Raw genomic sequence first — 18,265 nt, 5'->3', positions numbered from 1 at the left:
GAGGAGATTGTATAGTACAGAGAGGGCTCCGAAGCATCCTATTATTACAGAGGGGGCAGAGACCGCTTTACTACTACACAGAAGGTATAGTGGATCCAAATATCAAAGAGGGGCCCTAGTACTAAAGAGGGGACACAGAGGCATAGTTATAATACAGGTCCATCCTAATAACACAGAGGGGGCAAAACAGGTCCCAGTGCTATAAAGGGGGCACAGAGGGATTATTATACCTCCCAGAGATATATATTAGTGGTATAGGGTTACAGAAAGTTCTTATGTTACAGAGGAGGCACAATGGCTCCTCATATTACAGGGGGGGCACATAGGGTGTCCTAATACTGTAGATGGAGCACAGGGAATCCTAATACTACAGAAGGCTCACAGAGGGTCCACACACTACACAGGTGGTTCAGAGGTTCCTACGTCTACAAGTGGGTGATGGGGTTAGTGATGCTACAGAGAGGGAAAGCGGAAAACATTGCAAATGGGTGCGAAATTCAGTCCCTAGTTTCTGGCCATATGCCATGTACTGCCGCTTTAATGCCCTTTTGTTACCGAGAAAACCACAATGAATGTACAGTGCAATACATTACTTTTACTATACATATATATATAGTATTATACATATATTATATATATATATATATATATATATATATATAGTATTGCAGTATATTGTACTAGCTGAGTCTGTTGGGAATGGAAAGTGGAATCTGATTGGTTGCTAGGGGCAACTGAGACAGTATCACTTCCCACCATGTTTGATAAATCTCCCCCAATGTTCTTTATCCTGTGTGGTGAACGTGGGGCACGAAAACATCCACACATCCCACAATAAAAGTGAAAAATGATGATAAACTCCCATGGACAGCGGCTTCAGTTTATATTCCTGGGATATAAAAGATGGCCGCCTGCCTCACGCGTCCCTAGGAAGACGAGTAAAACTGATCAACAAGGCCCCAAATACTAAAATTACCTAATGGGGTGGGGACAACAAAGGTGAGTGGTTCACAGGACACCATGCAGCTTACAGCCACTACTGGAGGGGGTAACTACTGTGTGGGGGCGCTATTCCCATGAATCAGCCCCACTGTGTGTGTTCTATGGAGTCCTAAGGATGCATGTACAATTCCAGTTGTTGGTCCTACCTGTGGCGTCCATCAGAGGGATGATGATGCTGTGGCTGGAAGATTTCCTCTTCTTACATGTCATCCGGGCCCAGGCAGTTTGCAGGCAGGCTAAGACACGGTTCTTTCTTGGCTTCTTGGTTGTAGTTTGCTGCTCCTGACCGTCATCATCATCATCATCTCCTCTGTCCTTGTCTCTCCTCTCGTCCTCTCCATTATTCTTCTCCTTCTCTTCTGTGTCTCCTTCAAGATGATTCCTCTTGTTTTTTGCCTTCATTTTAAGTTGTGGTCAAATCTATATCGATGTTCCAATCCAAGTGATGATATCAGTAAGTGAGAGCGATCCCTCCCATGTATCTCTGCTGAGCGGCAGTTATCAACTGATGGAATGTTACCTGTGCAGCTAAGTGTACAATGTCTGTGTGATGTCATAGCCTTTCCTTTGTGATGTCATCAGCTTTCCTTTGTGATGTCAGTGATCAACAGAGTTCCATAGTCTTGTGAGTGAGGAAAGAAATTCGCCAACAATATGTGTACATAATGTGTATAGATACTATAGATAGATAGATAGATGGATGGATGGATAGATATTCTATTATTGGAAAAGAAAAAAATTGATTTGTTCTACATAAAAATAAAGAGGTTCTGTCTCGGTATCATGTTACAATATCTGTGTATCTTATTGTATAAATGGCCGAAGCAGAAATAGGCCAATAGAATTTGGTTACCCGCTGTTCTCATGTATTTTGTGAAGTTATTAAAAATATTAAAATCAGGCATTTTTGTTAGAAGTTTTATATTTATATAAAGATTTTCTGCCAATTAATCCCATTTTACTGAGACTGTTCTTCTTACTGACCCCCTATTTATATATACACAATGATGGGGGGCTGTGCTGTGTGTTTCTGTAAATCTTTTACTTACAAACAAATTATTACAACAATAATAATAGCGACAATAATATAAATACCGTATAGCTGTAGGGTGTATAGACAGTATATACAAGTCCACCCAGGTATTAGCTGCTCCAGCCTCATTCTCCCCATACACATCAGTGTAATAACAGCCACATGTGCAAACCACAACCACACTAATAACCCTCCTAACCTCATCTGTGCACAATACCCAACATCACATATACTAACCCCCTGGGCTGCTGGTATCGTCTCTCACCAAATAACTGTGCCCACACCCAACACCACACACTAATATACAATAGTGTAGTGCTGTGTGTTACATAGGAGAGTTAGATACAGCAACTCATCTGAGTGTATCACACCAGAGGCCGTCTGGCTTCCCTCATACTCAGTGACGGACATATCACTTGTGCAGCCGCTACGGCTGCACAGGGGCCCCGGGCAACACAGGGGCCCGCCAGGCTTAGACTATGAGCCTCAGCCTAGCGGGCCCCTCCACTGCCCAGGGCATACATACTGATGTTATATATATACAGTGCACAGTACCACTTCTCCTGCCCTGTATGCTGGGTGTAACCCTCAGTATATATACAGTGCACAGTATCACTTCTCCTGTCCTTTATGCTGGGTGTAACCCTCAGTATATATACACACAGTGCACAGTATCACTTCTCCTGCCCTGTATGCTGGGTGTAACCCTCAGTATATATACAGTCAGGGGCGGTCTTGGCATTTCTGGGGCCCCATGCAAAGTTATGTCTGGGCCCCCCCACCTCGACACGCGTTCCAAAACAATAGACCGCTGTGTGTTGCCCCAGTAGTATTTCCCCCTTGTGCGCTACCGCCAGTAATATATACCCCTTGTGTGCTGCCCCCAATAGTATATACCCCTTGTGTCCTGCCCCCAGTAGTATATACCCCTTGTTTGCTTCCCCCAGTAGTATATAGACCCCTGTGTGTTCCCCCAGTTATATATAGACCCCGTGTGCTCCCCCAGAAGTATATAGACCTCCTGTGTGCTGCCCCAGTTGTATATAGACCCCCTGTGTGCTGCCCCCAGTTGTATATACCCCCTGTGTGCTCCCCCACTAGTATATAGGCCCCCTGTGTGCTCCCTCAGGGGTATTTAGCCCCCCTGTGTGCTCCCCCACTTGAATATAGACCTCCTGTGTGCTCCCCCACTTGGATATAGACCCCTGTGTGCTCCTCCAGTAGTATATAAACCCCCTGTGTGGTTCCCCCAGTAGTATATAGACCTACTGTGTGCCACACCAGTATTATATAGACCCCTTGTGTGCTGCCCCAGTAGTATACAGACCCCTGTGTGCTTCCCCAGTTATATATAGACCACCTGTGTGCCTCACAAGTAGTATATAGACCCCTGTATGTTCCCCCAGTAGTATATAGACCCCCTGTGTGCTCCCCCTGTTATATAGCCCCCCTGTGTGCTCCCCCCATTTATATAGACCCCCGATGTGCGCTCCCCCAGTTAAACAGACCCCTGTGTGCTCCCCCTCCCATATAGTATATAACACAATAAAACAAACACTTATACTCACCTGGGTCCGGGCGTCTCCTCTTCTCTTCACTCTTGTGGCCGCAGGAAGGGTGGCACCACAAGGACAAAGCTGCCACTTGTGACCGCAGGGAAAACCCTTCCTGCGGCCACAAGAGTGACTGACAGGAAGGGAGCCAATGTCTCCCGCCCTGTCAGTGCTGCTGCATGTAACTATGAGCGCTCATTACGAGTGCTCATAGTTACAGTTCAGATGGCAGCAGCGAGCGGGGCAGCGGCCCTGTCCAGCGGTCTTGAGCACAAGAGCGGGGCCCCCTTGGATGTTGGGGGCCCCAAGCGATCGCTTGAGGTGCTTGGTGCCAAAGACCGCCACTGTATACAGTGCACAGTACCACTTCTCCTGTCCTGTATGCTGGGTGTAATCCTCAGTATATATACACACAGTGCACAGTACCACTTCTCCTGTCCTGTATGCTGGGTGTTATCCTCAGTATATATATACACAGTGCACAGTACCACTTCTCCTGCCCTGTATGCTGGGTGTAACCCTCAGTATATATACAGTGCACAGTACCACTTCTCCTGCCCTGTATGCTGGGTGTAACCCTCAGTATATATACACACAGTGCACAGTACCACTTCTTCTGTCCTGTATGCTGGGTGAATAACATGGAAAACAAATGAAGCAAACATTCAGAAACAGCAGAATCTGTGATATTATAAGTTCCTGTGCAGTAATGGAGAGGATGGGAAACACAAGGGCGGACAGAGACTGCAGAGAGCATGAAGGAATGAGCAGGCACATACATGCAGCACTCTATGTCTAGGGAAAGAGGGGTTACAGCTATGGAGAGATTACCTCCACCGTCCTGTCCCCTGATGTGAGCCCCAGCCTGAAGTGGATCTGCTATGATTTGGAAAGTGAGGAAGACTTCCTGGGTCAGAGTACAGGGCTGTAGACCCCGCTATGCAGACCATGCCCCTCCCCCACTCCCCCTCCCACCCAGTACAGGGAGCTCTTAAACCAAAGCAATGCTCTTAAACCAAGTCACAATTTTGAAAAACTGTGAGCTCTTAAACTAAAACGCTCTTAAGCCAAGTTACTCTTAAACCAAGCAACCACTGTGTGTATATATATATATATATATATATATATATATATATATATATATATATACACAGTGCACAGTACCACTTCTCCTGTCCTGTATGCTGGGTGTAACCCTCAGTATATATACAGTGCACAGTACCACTTCTCCTGTCCTGTATGCTGGGTGTAACCCTCAGTATATATATATATATATATATATATATATATATATATATATATATATATATATATATATATATACATATATATATATACACACACACACAGTGCACAGTACCACTTCTCCTGTCCTTTATGCTGGGTGTAATCCTCAGTATGTATATATATATATATATATATATATATATATACACAGTGCACAGTACCACTTCTCCTGTCCTGTATGCTGGGTGTAACCCTCAGTATATATATATACAGTGCACAGTACCACTTCTCCTCTCCCTTATGCTGGGTGTAATCCTCAGTATATATACACACAGTGCACAGTACCACTTCTCCTGCTCTGTATGCTGGGTGTAATCCTTAGTATATATATATACAGTGCACAGTACCACTTCTCCTGTCCTGTATGCTGGGTGTAACCCTCAGTATATATACACACAGTACCACTTCTCCTGTCCTGTATGCTGGGTGTAACCCTCAGTATATATACACACAGTGCACAGTACCACTTCTCCTCTCCCTTATGCTGGGTGTAATCCTCAGTATATATACACACAGTGCACAGTACCACTTCTCCTGCCCTGTATGCTGGGTGTAATCCTTAGTATATATATATATATATACAGTGCACAGTACCACTTCTCCTGCCCTGTATGGTGGGTATAATCCTTAGTATATATACACACAGTGCACAGTATCACTTCTCCTGTCCTGTATGCTGGGTGTAATCCTTAGTATATATATATATATATATATATACAGTGCACAGTACCACTTCGCCTGTCCTGTATGCTGGGTATAATCCTTAGTATATATATATACAGTGCACAGTACCACTTCTCCTGTCCTGTATGCTGGGTGTAATCCTCAGTAGCTGCTCTTATTCTGTATATAGGGACACTGACGTTAGATAAATATTTTTATTTGTTTATTTTTTTACATTTTTATATAGGACATTACTGCATGATATTTGGACCTAAGAAAATCTCCAGCTTCTCACCAAGTGTACAGAGAGAAAAGTGACAGAAGACGCTGAATGTGAGTCTATAGAGATCGGCTTTGTAGGGCAGAGGTTATCATAGGTTGTCAGTTTGTCATAATTTCTTGTACAGAATGTTATAGTGTATTATATGCTGGGTGTAATCCCCCGTATCTGCTCTCATTCTGTATATATGTTTTTACTTGGTTTGCTTATGGGGGGACAGGCAATTTTTTTGCACAGGAGCCCTATGCAGTCTGTGTCCGCCCCTGTTCATACATATTAGATTGACAGGTCAGGGCAGGATTATATCTCTTGTGTAAGGCCAGTATTAGATACATAGGCTCAGCAGACCGAATTACACATGATAATGTTAGATACACCAGCTCAACAGACAGTATCGCACATGATAGGCTTAGATACAGCAGCTTAGTAGACAGTATCACATATGATAGGCTTAGATACACAAGCTCAGTAGACAGTATCACATATGATAGACTTAGATACACAAGCTCAGTTGACAGTATCACATATGATAGGCTTAGATACACCAGCTCAGTAGACAGTATCACACATGATAGGCTTAGATACACCTGCATGTTGTAAGTAATATGCTGTGTGATCTTGAAAGTTTTATTACCATCGCTGGATACAAAATCCACTGCCGTGTGGCTTGCCCGAATCTGGTAAGGGCAGTGGATTTTGTATCCAGCGATGGTAATAAAACTTTCAAGATCACACAGCATATTACTTACAACACGGAAGGTGTCATTTATTATGCTACCTGTCCGTGTAATCTCATTTATGTAGGACTCTCGGAAACTGAAAACAAGGGTCCGAGAACATGTCCTAGACATCTGGTGAGAGATGGAAATGGAAGATCTATACCAGCGGAAACCAATTGCCAGACACTGTAAGATGGCACATGATGGGAATGCAGCCTCCGGAAGATAAGAGGCATTGACAGAGTCCCACATTGGAAGAAGAGGAGGAGATTGGAAATTTTTTTTGGCACAGATGGACACGCTTTGAATCGTTAGGATCGACTTTACTAATTGTTGTTTTATGTGTTGTTAGAATTTCTGTGAGAAGTCCTGTCCTGGAGGATTACAAGAACAACGTCCATTCTGACCACTAGGAGCCGGTGATGTGGTTACTCTTCAATAGATGTTGATTTCTTACATACCTTATGTGCATGAGACTTCCTGCTACTCCACATGTATATTGACCTATTACACTGCTATATGTGCTTGAGACCCCTTGTTTTACAATCTCTTATAACATTAGTTTTGTCTGTCACATAAAGGGTTCCATTTTTGTGTGTGTGGGCGGGAGGGGGGGTTGGTATGGTGTGGGGTAAGGGGCAGCATTGGGGGGGGGGGGGTGGTATGGTGTGGGGTAAGGGGCAGCATTGGGTGGGGGGGAGGGGGGGTGGTATAGTGTGGGGTAAGGGGAAGCATTGGGTGGTGGGGGGGAGGGGGGTTGGTATGGTGTGGGGTAAGGGGCAGCATTGGGTGGGGGGGGGGAAGGGGGGTTGGTATGGTGTGGGGTAAGGGGCAGCATTAGGTGGGGGGGGTTGTATGGTGTGTGGTAAGGGGCAGCATTGGTTTGGGGTGGGTGGGGGGTTTGGTATGGTGTGGGGTAAGGGGCAGCATTGGGTGGGGGGGAGGGGGGGTTGGTATGGTGTGGGGGGGCCATTTTTTGTTTTCACATTTCATTGATTTTCACACTTTGATTCAAGCACTGACACTTTGGTCCATCATGTTCTCATGAATGTTGTTGTTCATACGGTTGTGTTCTAATTTGTCATTAATTTATCACTTCTATTCAGATATACTCTTTTATTTTTATTACTGCACATTCATATTATAATATTTTTGTCATTTGCATTTTTGCTCAATGATGCCCGGTCCACTTTACATATTTTTTCCTCATTCTATTCATAACACTTTCATTCTTTTGCACGTATACACTTTACTGTGCACTCCGTAGCACTAAGGCCTTATGCACACGTCCCGTAATTTACGGATCCGTATTTACGGATCCAAGTTAGTGCACATTGAAGTCTATTGGGCTATTCACACTATCAGTAGCAGAAATGGATGAAAATCTATCCTGAAAAAAAAAGGACATGTCCTAGTGCGGACCCGGTGCGGACCCATTTTTTTTTTTTTGCGGATCCTCTCATTGAAATCAATTGGTTACAGATTGTTTACGGATTGTAACATGTTGGCAGCCATATTTCCGAAAAAAAATACAGATGAAGTGCATTGAAGAGCAGTGAGTAGTAAAAAAATTTCTCACGGGTTGTTTTAGGACCAGAAAAAAAATACTGAACGTGTGCATACGGCCTAAGGCTATGTTCACACTGCGTATATGTCCGGCCGCATATTTCCGCGGCCGGACATATACATGTTAAACTCCGGCCGGGGATTTGCGCTACTTGCGGCCGGCTACGTACGGAGCGCGAACTTACGCCCGCTGTCTACTTACGCTTTCCCGAGCGCCCTACGTAGCGATCTGACAGCGGTCTTTTACTTGGGAATCTTCGCCTAGCCCCGGACACCCCACAGAACCTTTGGATCGGCACAAAAAAGCTGCAAAAAGAGAAATCACCACTACGTACGGACCGCATGTTACACTACGGGCGTAAGTTACGGCATTTTCGTCCTCAAACAACGGTCTGGCTCATTTCTTATGGCGCCGCGTACGATCCTCGCGTAAGTTCTTACGTAGTGTGAACTGTGTGGCCGTAGATTGTATACTTTCCATTGTACGCAAACTACGTAAATCCCCGGCAGCTTATTCACGGTACGTGCTACGTCCGGAGACTTACGTAGTGTGAGCATAGCCTTACACTTTATTGAGTTTAACATCCATCTATTATCATGCACTTTATTTTTTTTATATATATTTTACATGTGCATTTTATGTGTTAAAGGGAACCTGTCACCCCCCGTGCCGGGGTGACAGGCTCCCGACCCCCCGTTAGAGCCCCCTATACTCACCTAATCCCGCCGGGTCCCGCTTCTGGAGGTGGTCGGGTGATGAAGATCTCAGCCGCTGCAGCCCGGCATTCTTTATGAGCGTTGGACTCATCTCTCAGCGTGCGCGCCGGGCTGCAGCGGCTGAGATCTTCATCACCCGACCACCTCCAGAAGCGGGACCCGGCGGGATTAGGTACGTATAGGGGGCTCTAACAGGGGGTCGGGAGCCTGTCACCCCGGAGGTGGTGTGACGCTTCCTTCATGCCAGGTTACCGTCCTCGGCTCCCTGGCAACGCGGCGTGATGAAGTGCGGGCCACCTGACGTGGTTGCGCTGCTGCACCAGGAAGCGGAGCATGTGACTGGTTAGGGGGAGGCGTCTATACACCAGAACTCTGGCTAGCTATGGTGTATTTAAGGACAGGGACAAGGGAAAATGCCAGCCTCCTGGAAAAAGCTAGACCCGAAACGGGCCGTTGGAGGAGCGGCACATATTCACCTCGCAGGTAGTGTTATTTCTATTACTTCATCTCCCTCTCCGGTGCTTACTAGGCCACTGGGCTCTGTGCAATTGGTTTGACTATACCAGTTACTGGAGGGTTAGTGCAACGGCAACTACTGACACAGGTGTGGGGGGTGTTATTTGTATATTCCTTTACATTGCGCTTTATGTATTTATAATTCTTATTTCCTGTGGGGTGTGATTGCCCATGTGCATGGCTATGAGATCATCTTTTAATACGTGTGTTATGTATTTTTAATGGATTCCTTTATAAAGATTATGTCTTGTGATTGAAAATTTGTCCTTGTGTTCGGAGGTTTTAGATTTGGCTTTGGACAGGCTACATTTGGTCTATATTGGAATTTAGCTCTGCTGATTAAGCCTCCCTGTGGCAGATTTAACCAGCGGAGTGCCGATCGGACTGCACGAGGAGGGTAAGAGACCTCCGGCGTCCGCTAAAACAACTGGGACCCCCACAGTCTCACTGTGGGGGTCCTGATCAGTAAGTGACAGGGGACTCCCCCCGTCACTTACACTTAAATGCGGTTTAAGGGGGTTAATGAAGGGGTGAACGCTGCAGTCTGCCATTAAGGGTGAGGGCCCAGGCTGCTCACTACAGCCGGACCCCCACCTGCTATGAAGCGTACTCCGCTCCCGTTTTCCTCTCTGAAAAGCGCTATATGCATATGGCATTTTTTAGTGGACCCGAAGACTTCCATTGAAGTCTATGGAAGAACGACAAACCCTCAAAAGTTGGACAAAATTGACTATACGTTATTCTGACCCTCTTCCTCCCCCATGGTAATACAGATGACTTGTTCTAAATAGTTTCCTCCCTTTCTTATAAGATTTACTTGGACTGTAATAGTCGTTCTTCCTTCTTGTACAAATTGTTAGTAAAATATCACTGAGAGAGGAAGTAATGGCTACTTCCCTGCTAGGTCTCATGATTCACAACAGCTGATTTCTGATTAAAATATTTGTCACATTCTAAACATAAAATGGCTTTTCCCCTGTGTGAATTCTCTGATGTCTAACAGCGTCTGACTGCTGAAAACAATTCCCACATACTAAACATGACAATGGGCTTCTCTTTACATTTTCTACATTCTGGGCATAAAAACAACTTCTCTCCTGTGTGAGTTGTTTAAACCCTTTGAGGACCAGGCCCAAAATGACCCAGTGGACCGCGCAAATTTTGATCTTAGTGTTTTTCATTTTTTCCCTCCCCCTTTCTAAGAGCTCTAGCACTCTCAGTTTTCTATCTACAAGCCATGTAAGTGCTTGTTTTTGACCAGGAATAGTTTGTACTTTGTAATGGCATCTTTCATTTTACCATAACATGTATGATGGAATTCCAAATATATTATTTATGAAGATATAAATAGGTGAAATCGAAAAAAAGAATGCAATATGGTAACGTTTGGGGGGGGGTTCCTGTGTCTACGTAATGCACTGTATGGTAAAAGCAACATGATACTAATACTCTATAGGTCAGTCCGAACACACCATATGCAGGTTACAACAGATTCTCTAATGGTATATATGTATTTTTTTATGAATCCTTTTTTTTTTTGGCAATTAAATATTAATAAAATGGGCCTATTGTGACGCTTATAACGGTTTTATTTTTTCACCTACGGGGCTGTATGGGATGCATTTTTTCCGCCATGATCTCTAGTTCTTATTAATACCATATTTGTGAAGATCGGACGTTTGATCACTTTTTATTGATTTTTTTTAATATATAATGTAACATAAAATCGCTAATCTGCGCACTTTTTTTTCCCTCTTTTCGTGTTCACCGATCACAATGACGCTTGTTATATTTTAATAGATCGGACAATTACGCCTGCTACGGTAATATTATATGTTTATCTATTTATTTATTTTTATATGTTTTATTTATATAATAGGAAATGGGGGTGATTTCAACTTTTATTGGGGGAGGGGCTTTGGGGTAGTGTAATAGTGTTTGAACTTTTTTTTTTTTACACATTTGAAGTCCCTTTGGGGGACTTTTACATTCACTAGTTTGATGTCTACACTGATCAATGCTATGCCATAGGCATAGCATTGATCAGTGTTATCGCGGCGATCTGCTCATTGAGCCTGCCTGTGGCAGCTCAGTGTAGCAGATCGCCGATCGGACCACACAGAGGCAGTTGAGAGACCTCCGCAGTCCGTTTCAACCATCGGGACCCCCGCAGTCACACTGCGGGGGTCCCGATCGGTAAGTGACAGGGGACTCCCCCTGTCACTTACACTTAAATGCTGCTGCGGCGGCCGCGGCGCTTTAAGGGGTTAACGACACGCGGCAGCGCGATCGCTGCAGCGTTGTCATTAGCGGTGAGGTCCCGGCTGCTCACTGCAGCCGGCCCCCACCTCCTATGAAGCGCGCTCCGCTCCGGAGCACGCTTCATAGCGGGAGAAAACATCCAGGACGTAGAGTTACGTCATGGGTCCGTCTGGGGACAGACTTCCATGAGGTACCCTACGTCCAGGGTCGTCTAGGGGTTATGTTGAACAAGATGCGGGGGGCCCTTGTCGGCATGCCTGTACCCCTGGCTGATGAGCGGGGGGGGGCTTGTGGCTGTGGGCCGGTGAGTTCCAGGGGGGGGGGGGGGGGGGGTTGGGTGAGGGTCTGAGGATGCTGGGCCACAACTGCTGAGCTGGGGGAGGGGAGAGCGAGAGATGCCGGGTGGCTGATACACTCCGGGGAGGAGGGAGGGTGTCGGGATGCCGGGCTGTGACTGATACGCTTTAGGGTGGGGGTGGTAGTGCATCGGCATGCCGGGTTGTTGCACTGATAAGCTGGGGGTCGGGGGGGACTTCGGGAGGGTGTCAGGCGGCTGATGAGCTCCGAGGGGGGGGGCTAAGGGAAGTTGGGTGATTTGGGAGGGTGATGAATGGGGGAGGGGGGGGGGGGGTCCGGGCTGTGGCGTGTGTGTGTGGGGAGGGGGGGGTCAGGTGTGTCTGTTGTCTCCGGGAACATCGGATCCGTTCCTGGGTACAGGGGTTTGGGGTGTGTCACGATACTGGGGCTCAGTGGCTGCTGATGAGATGGGGACGGCAGCTGGTGTCTTCTAGCACTGTATTTGATCCAGCAGGGGTCGTGTGACTTCTGAGTTAGCTGTTATTGGTTAGCTAACCCAGACCTTATAATCGCTCCATTCCCAGGCTTATAGCGCTTTTATCCTTTGGTCTATGGGGCTGTGTGATGTCATTTTTTATGCCATGATGTGTTCTTTCTATCGGTACCTTGATCGCGCATATGCGACTTTTGAACGCTTTTTATTACAATTTTTCTGAAGTTGATGCAACCAAAAATGTGATTAATTAATAGTTCGGCCGACTACGCAAGCGCCGATAGCAAACATGTTTATTTATTTTTTTTATTATAACATGGTAAAGGGGGGGGATTCTGACTTTTATTAGGGGAGGGGGCTTTTTATTATTAACATCACTTTTTTTAAAACTTTTACACTTATACTAGAAGCCCCCCTGGGGTTAGGGTTATTCCCCCTGGGGGGCTTCTAGTATTAGGGTGCGTGCACACTACGGAATAGCCGCGTATAACCCGCAGCGTATTCCGTCGCTCGTCCCCGCACGCAGCGGCGCGCTTTTCCGCCGGTGCCATAGACACTGTTCTGTGCACGGCGGATTAAGCGTTCCGTCGAAAGAATTGACATGTCATATGCCGCTGGATCTATGCTGTATATACTTATACAGCAAAGATCAATGAGATAGGCACACTTGTTGTTTTTGGCTGCAGCAGCCAAAAGCGCCATCTTGGCGGAGACCCGGACGGCACCACAGACGGAGATCAATACTCCGTGACAACGTCCCGGGGGAGCGATCTCCGCCACTAGACACCAGGGAAGCGCTGGATCCAGTAATCGGATGCAGCTGTCATCTTTGACAGCTGCATCTGATTACCTTATTAGCGGGCACGGCGATCGGACCGTGCCCGCTAATAGCCGTGGCCCCGAGCTACATGAGGCACCCAGGACCGCGGCGGCCCACAGCGTGTGGACGTACAGTTATGTCCTCGTGGGGGAAAGGGTTAAAGTATTGTATTGCCCCCTAAAAGTTATACAAATCACAATATCAAATATTCATAAAAATGGGAAAATAGAGGTGATTTAGCAGAGGGAATTTATTTTATTTTTAAAACATACACATTATTTGAAGTCCCCCTGGAGGACTTTCTAATACAACTACACTGATCTCTCATAGAGATTAGTGTAGTATATTTAATAGAGCACTGATCAATTAATAGTAGTTTATATCGTATATAGTGTGTATAGTATGTGCTGTACTGAATGCTCTATGTAGTGTATATAGTATGTGCTGTACTGAATGCTCTATGTAGTGTATAGTAGTATGTGTATGTGCTATACTGTATGCGTATGGTAGTATATAGTATGTGCTGTACTGTATGCTGTATGTAGTGTATTAGTATATGCTCTGTATGTAGTGTATACAGTAATGTGAGACAGTGACAGGGATGGTGGTTAGGAATCGCTATACCTCCCCGAGATAACCTATCATACGTGAGCACTAGGTTCCAGAAAGTCCCTACCTTATCCAGGGAAAGCGGGTGAGATATGGAGGAATCCAGGAAAGCTAAAACCCATAGCAAACTACTTGCTATTGGCTGCTTTGTAGTGGCTGTAAATGGGCCTGGATATTTATGGAATGACAGGCAGGTTGGTAGTGGGGGCCTGTCATTCCCTTTTGGCCAGTCCAGGTTTTTGTGTCTGGCCCAAGTCAGCCCAGGTGCTGGAGGCCACTGATCACTGCCTGATAAGAGGAGGCACAGAGTGTGCAGAGTGCGGCTGTGCATGGAGGTCTCTCCTGGCAGTGGGGAGGGTCAGGGCTGCTAAAGCTTCTGCTGGGACTCTCAGCCACACCGGTATTGTACCAACTTGTGTTGTTTTATGTTGGGTGACTGGTAGCACGTCCCCTGTATAGCCAGATTTGCTGTGTTAGTTAGAGCTCAGACGAGCAGGATTTTCTTATTTTGGGCCTGTATGTAGGGGCTGAATTTCTTTTGGCTTCAATAAAACAAGCAGGGACGTCTCTGTTTTATCCTAGTTTGTGTCACTGTCTCTGACTGATGTCCTGCTGTCTGCGCTGCTCTACAGAGCTAATCTCCCACAGAACATAGTTGCAAATTTGATGGCGCAGTCTCGACAAATCAATGTATGTTCCAGCAAGCTCTGTCCCCGTAATGAGCCCAATGCAAACTGTAAGCCTAAGCACAGGCTTATAGTAAAGATAAAACTGCCAGTATTGGCTGGGAAATTACACACTACAAGGCTACAATCAAGAATATTGAACAGATTTTATTAACATGATTAAAATAAATCTCCAACTTCATTATCCAGTGCAAAAGGATCCAGTATTACAGACAACCACAAGCCACAGTATCTATGTCATATATTATCACAATGGTCACATATTGATGCTCACCGGATTTAGGAGGCCGTGGAGATACACTACATGACATTACAGCTTATGTGCTTACTGTTACCATTAGTTACTATATGACATAGATACTGTGGCTTGTGGTTGTTCTGTAATACTGGATCCTTTGGCACTGGATAATGAAGTTGGAGATTTTTTTTAATCATGTTAATAAAATCTGTTAAATATTCTTAAATTGTTGCCTTGTGTAATTGTAATATTTTGGACAGGTGATATGAGGGTGTATTATAAACAATATGAGGCTGGGTTCACACTGAGTTTTTGCAATCCGTTCAACGTATCATTTTTGTTGGTTATTTTAATGGATAGAAAAACTTAGTCAACACTACTTTTGTGTCAGTTGAAAAAACGCATCCGTTTCAATACATTTTTTTTTATAATGGAAGTCAATGGAAAAAACGGATAACATACAATTGCATCCCTTTTTTTTTTTTTTTTCTCCATAAAACGTATACATTAAACGGATTGCAAAAAATGCAGTGTGAACCCAGCCTGAGGCGGAGGACCTTGTTATAGATTTGTTGTCTATTGGAACTATTGTGTGAACAGTGTTGGCTGTAGGCTGTATATTCGGCCTCCAGCCACTAGATGCCGCTCTCTCCTCCCAGCTACAGGGCCTGGCAGGAAGCTCACTCCTAGAAGAAGAGGCTAGAAGAGCCTGAGGGAAATGAAGATGGCCGTTGTGCTGCAGGGAGCCAGGTAATCATGAGGAGCCCACATGAGGGGGGGTTATGGTGAAGGAAGTAAAGCTATAGATTGGTGTGAGAGAGGCTAAGAGGACTAATATATATATAACACTGGTCAACGGCCAAAAAGTTCCGATATGAAAAACAGTTGATTCTAACGTAATGTTGGGGTGCCGAAATCGAAATGATGTTCAAATTTTGAAATTGGCTCTAATTTTCAAGATATAGACATACTTTCTATATTTCTCACAGCCTGTGATACAATACTGAGAAAAGTTTGCATCATCAGCATTGCATCATCAACTGGTATATTGCATCATCTTAGAATGACCAATATGGAAAAAAGGGTAAGGCTAGATTCACACTGCATTTTTTTTAAATCGTTTTTTTTTGCAAAAAAAAGATGAAAAAAAGTATGCATTTGTGTGCATCCGTTCTTCCATGACTTCCATTATAAAAAAAAAAAAAAAAAAATCGGATCAAAACGGATCAGTTTTTTGACGGACAGAAAAGTAGTGTCAGCTACGTTTTGTGTCCGTTATAAAAATGTATATAATGTATGGGAGAACAGGCCAAACCCTCCCCACCTCTGACAAAGCCCCCCCCCCCCCCCCCCCCCCCCAATACTTACGCCTTCTGCCGGTCCGGTCACTGGGAAATCACTGCAAATGAGCAGAGATGAGTCCGATACCCATAGGAAATCACAAACCGGACTAATTTCTGCTCATTGTATAAGCATGTGTGCAGCGGAGCGGCAGAGATTTATCAGCGGCGGGTGTGAGACTGGCAGGAGGGTGTAAGTTTTGGGGGCTCTATCCAGGGGTGGGACTGATTCGGCCCGCTTTCCCAGGGTGTGAAGGTTCCCTTTAAACTAATGCTACTTGATTTCCAATTAAGCCTTATTACTGACTTCTACCTAACCATCTTCCTTGGAGAATGGCGTGGTAGCGCCAGGATCATATCCACATTCTTTTTTTTTTTTCTTTGTTCCTGATCGAGACATTGGCCCCACACTTGTGGTAACTTTGCGTCATTTGGATTGTTCGGCCGGCAGCCCTCTCTGTACAATACAAAGCCGCCCATCTACCTGGGGTTACATGCATAAAGCCCAAGGGGCAACAAGGTGAGAGTCCATCATACCGTTCTCATATCATATATTACACCATCAGAATTACACGAGGAGCCGTCCTCCCTTGTACTTTTCTCCCTCTATACGTGACACAATCTGGAAGACATGGTGCTGTTAAAACTTTGTGTGTTTGGAGCATCATCGGCAGCTGGAAGCCATGAGAGACAACACATGTGGCTGCAGGATGTACATATCACTGAGCCGTTAGTGTTCCATGTATCCCTACTACGGGTACGAATTCCTTATGTCTCCTACATCATCGCACCATCAGGGGGGGGGCAGTGTGTCCTCCCCACATCATCACACCATCAGGGGGGCAGTGTGTCCTCCCCACATCATCACACCATCAGGGGGGCAGTGTGTCCTCCCCACATCATCACACCATCAGGGGGCAGTGTGTCCTCCCCACATGCCGATGAACACTCCATTGATTCCTGCTCAACCTACTTGGAACCTTGGAGGGGTTGTTGTTACTCGAACCCTAACTACCAGACCGGACACTCTGTGGCTCTTCTAGCGTGAGGCAGTCTTCTTCTCCGTCCTAACCGTGAGTACGTGATTCTTCACCACAAGTCACACACTACAAGTTGTCCTGGTAGAGTTTGCACTACTAGCAAGGCCCCAAGACAACCCCTGAACCTTACTACAACTAAGTAAACACTTGCACCAAAACACTACAGCACCATGCACTCTGTGTTGTCCATCAGGACAAAGGACATTATTGTACGTCATTTTGGTAATTATCTTTTGCGCACTTTTCATCTTATATTGTATTGCACTGAAGATTTAAGTAAAATGTTATCTGGTAAAGTGCCGGCTCTGCTCATTTTTGCTCCGCACCCACACACACTGGTTCTACCTTTTGAAAAACCTTGTGCTAGTATATGAGGGGGTGGGCATCACCAGTCCTGGCTACTGTGATCAGTGCCTACTTGGTACCCCTATACGTAGCCCACTGCTAACAACACTAGAAACCCCAGGTTACGGCATGGACACCTTTTGTGGTTTAGCAATTAATCCTCTATAAGGGCTCGATGTTACCAGAACAGCTACCTGATGAGGACAGAAGATTGCATGACTGGTGGTTCCTATGATGGATGGTTAGGGAGTCCACATCTCCTTGTCTTCTTTCGATACAGATAAAATACTACTTTCATCTCCTCCATAGCATAGTCATCCTCCAGGTCTGGAACTTGAGAGATCATTTCTGTAGATGGTAGATGTCAGGATAACCACAGTGTATAGTCTATTAGCAGCTAGTGTTCTCTCCCTGAGCAGCTCTGCCCAGAGAGGTCAAATGGGTAAGAGAAAATGTTAAAGGTTAGGTCAAAATTAATAAGACGAGGAAGGGAGAGCAGGACTAGAACCAAGAACATTGCACTTAGGCCCCATACCAACTCCAGGCCATGGACCACATCCTACACATCCAGTCCACCATAAGCAGTAAGTTTCCTCTATACTGATCTCCACTATGTGGCCACATCTAAGGTCATGATCACTAAGAATTACCCCCGTACCTGTGAGCAGTGTGATAGCCAGGGGTATGTGATCTGCCTCTCTGCTGGAGATCTGGGTTCTAATCTCCGTGGGTATTGGGTTCTATAAAGAAGAAGAATAAGAGAGAGTTGTTATTAGTCTTAGACACAAGTTTTTTTAAA

The 18,265-nt window shown here is 45.4% G+C and overlaps 1 protein-coding gene across 1 annotated transcript in view; it reads left to right on the top strand.

Moving 5' to 3' along the window:
- The first annotated feature begins 1,432 nt into the window (after positions 1-1,432).
- Positions 1,433-18,265, top strand: part of VPS39 (VPS39 subunit of HOPS complex) — a 121,479-nt gene continuing 104,646 nt past the window's right edge. Inside the window, exon 1 of the mRNA XM_069949231.1 lies at positions 1,433-1,456. Within this exon, the coding sequence (XP_069805332.1) occupies positions 1,448-1,456 (9 nt within the window). The 5' untranslated portion in view covers positions 1,433-1,447. The remainder of the gene's footprint in view (positions 1,457-18,265) is intronic.

This window comes from Dendropsophus ebraccatus, chromosome 13, assembly GCF_027789765.1.
Source record: "Dendropsophus ebraccatus isolate aDenEbr1 chromosome 13, aDenEbr1.pat, whole genome shotgun sequence".
NCBI lineage: Eukaryota > Metazoa > Chordata > Amphibia > Anura > Hylidae > Dendropsophus > Dendropsophus ebraccatus.
Note: the sequence above shows the minus strand (reverse complement) of the source record. Positions and strands in the feature narration are given on the sequence as shown.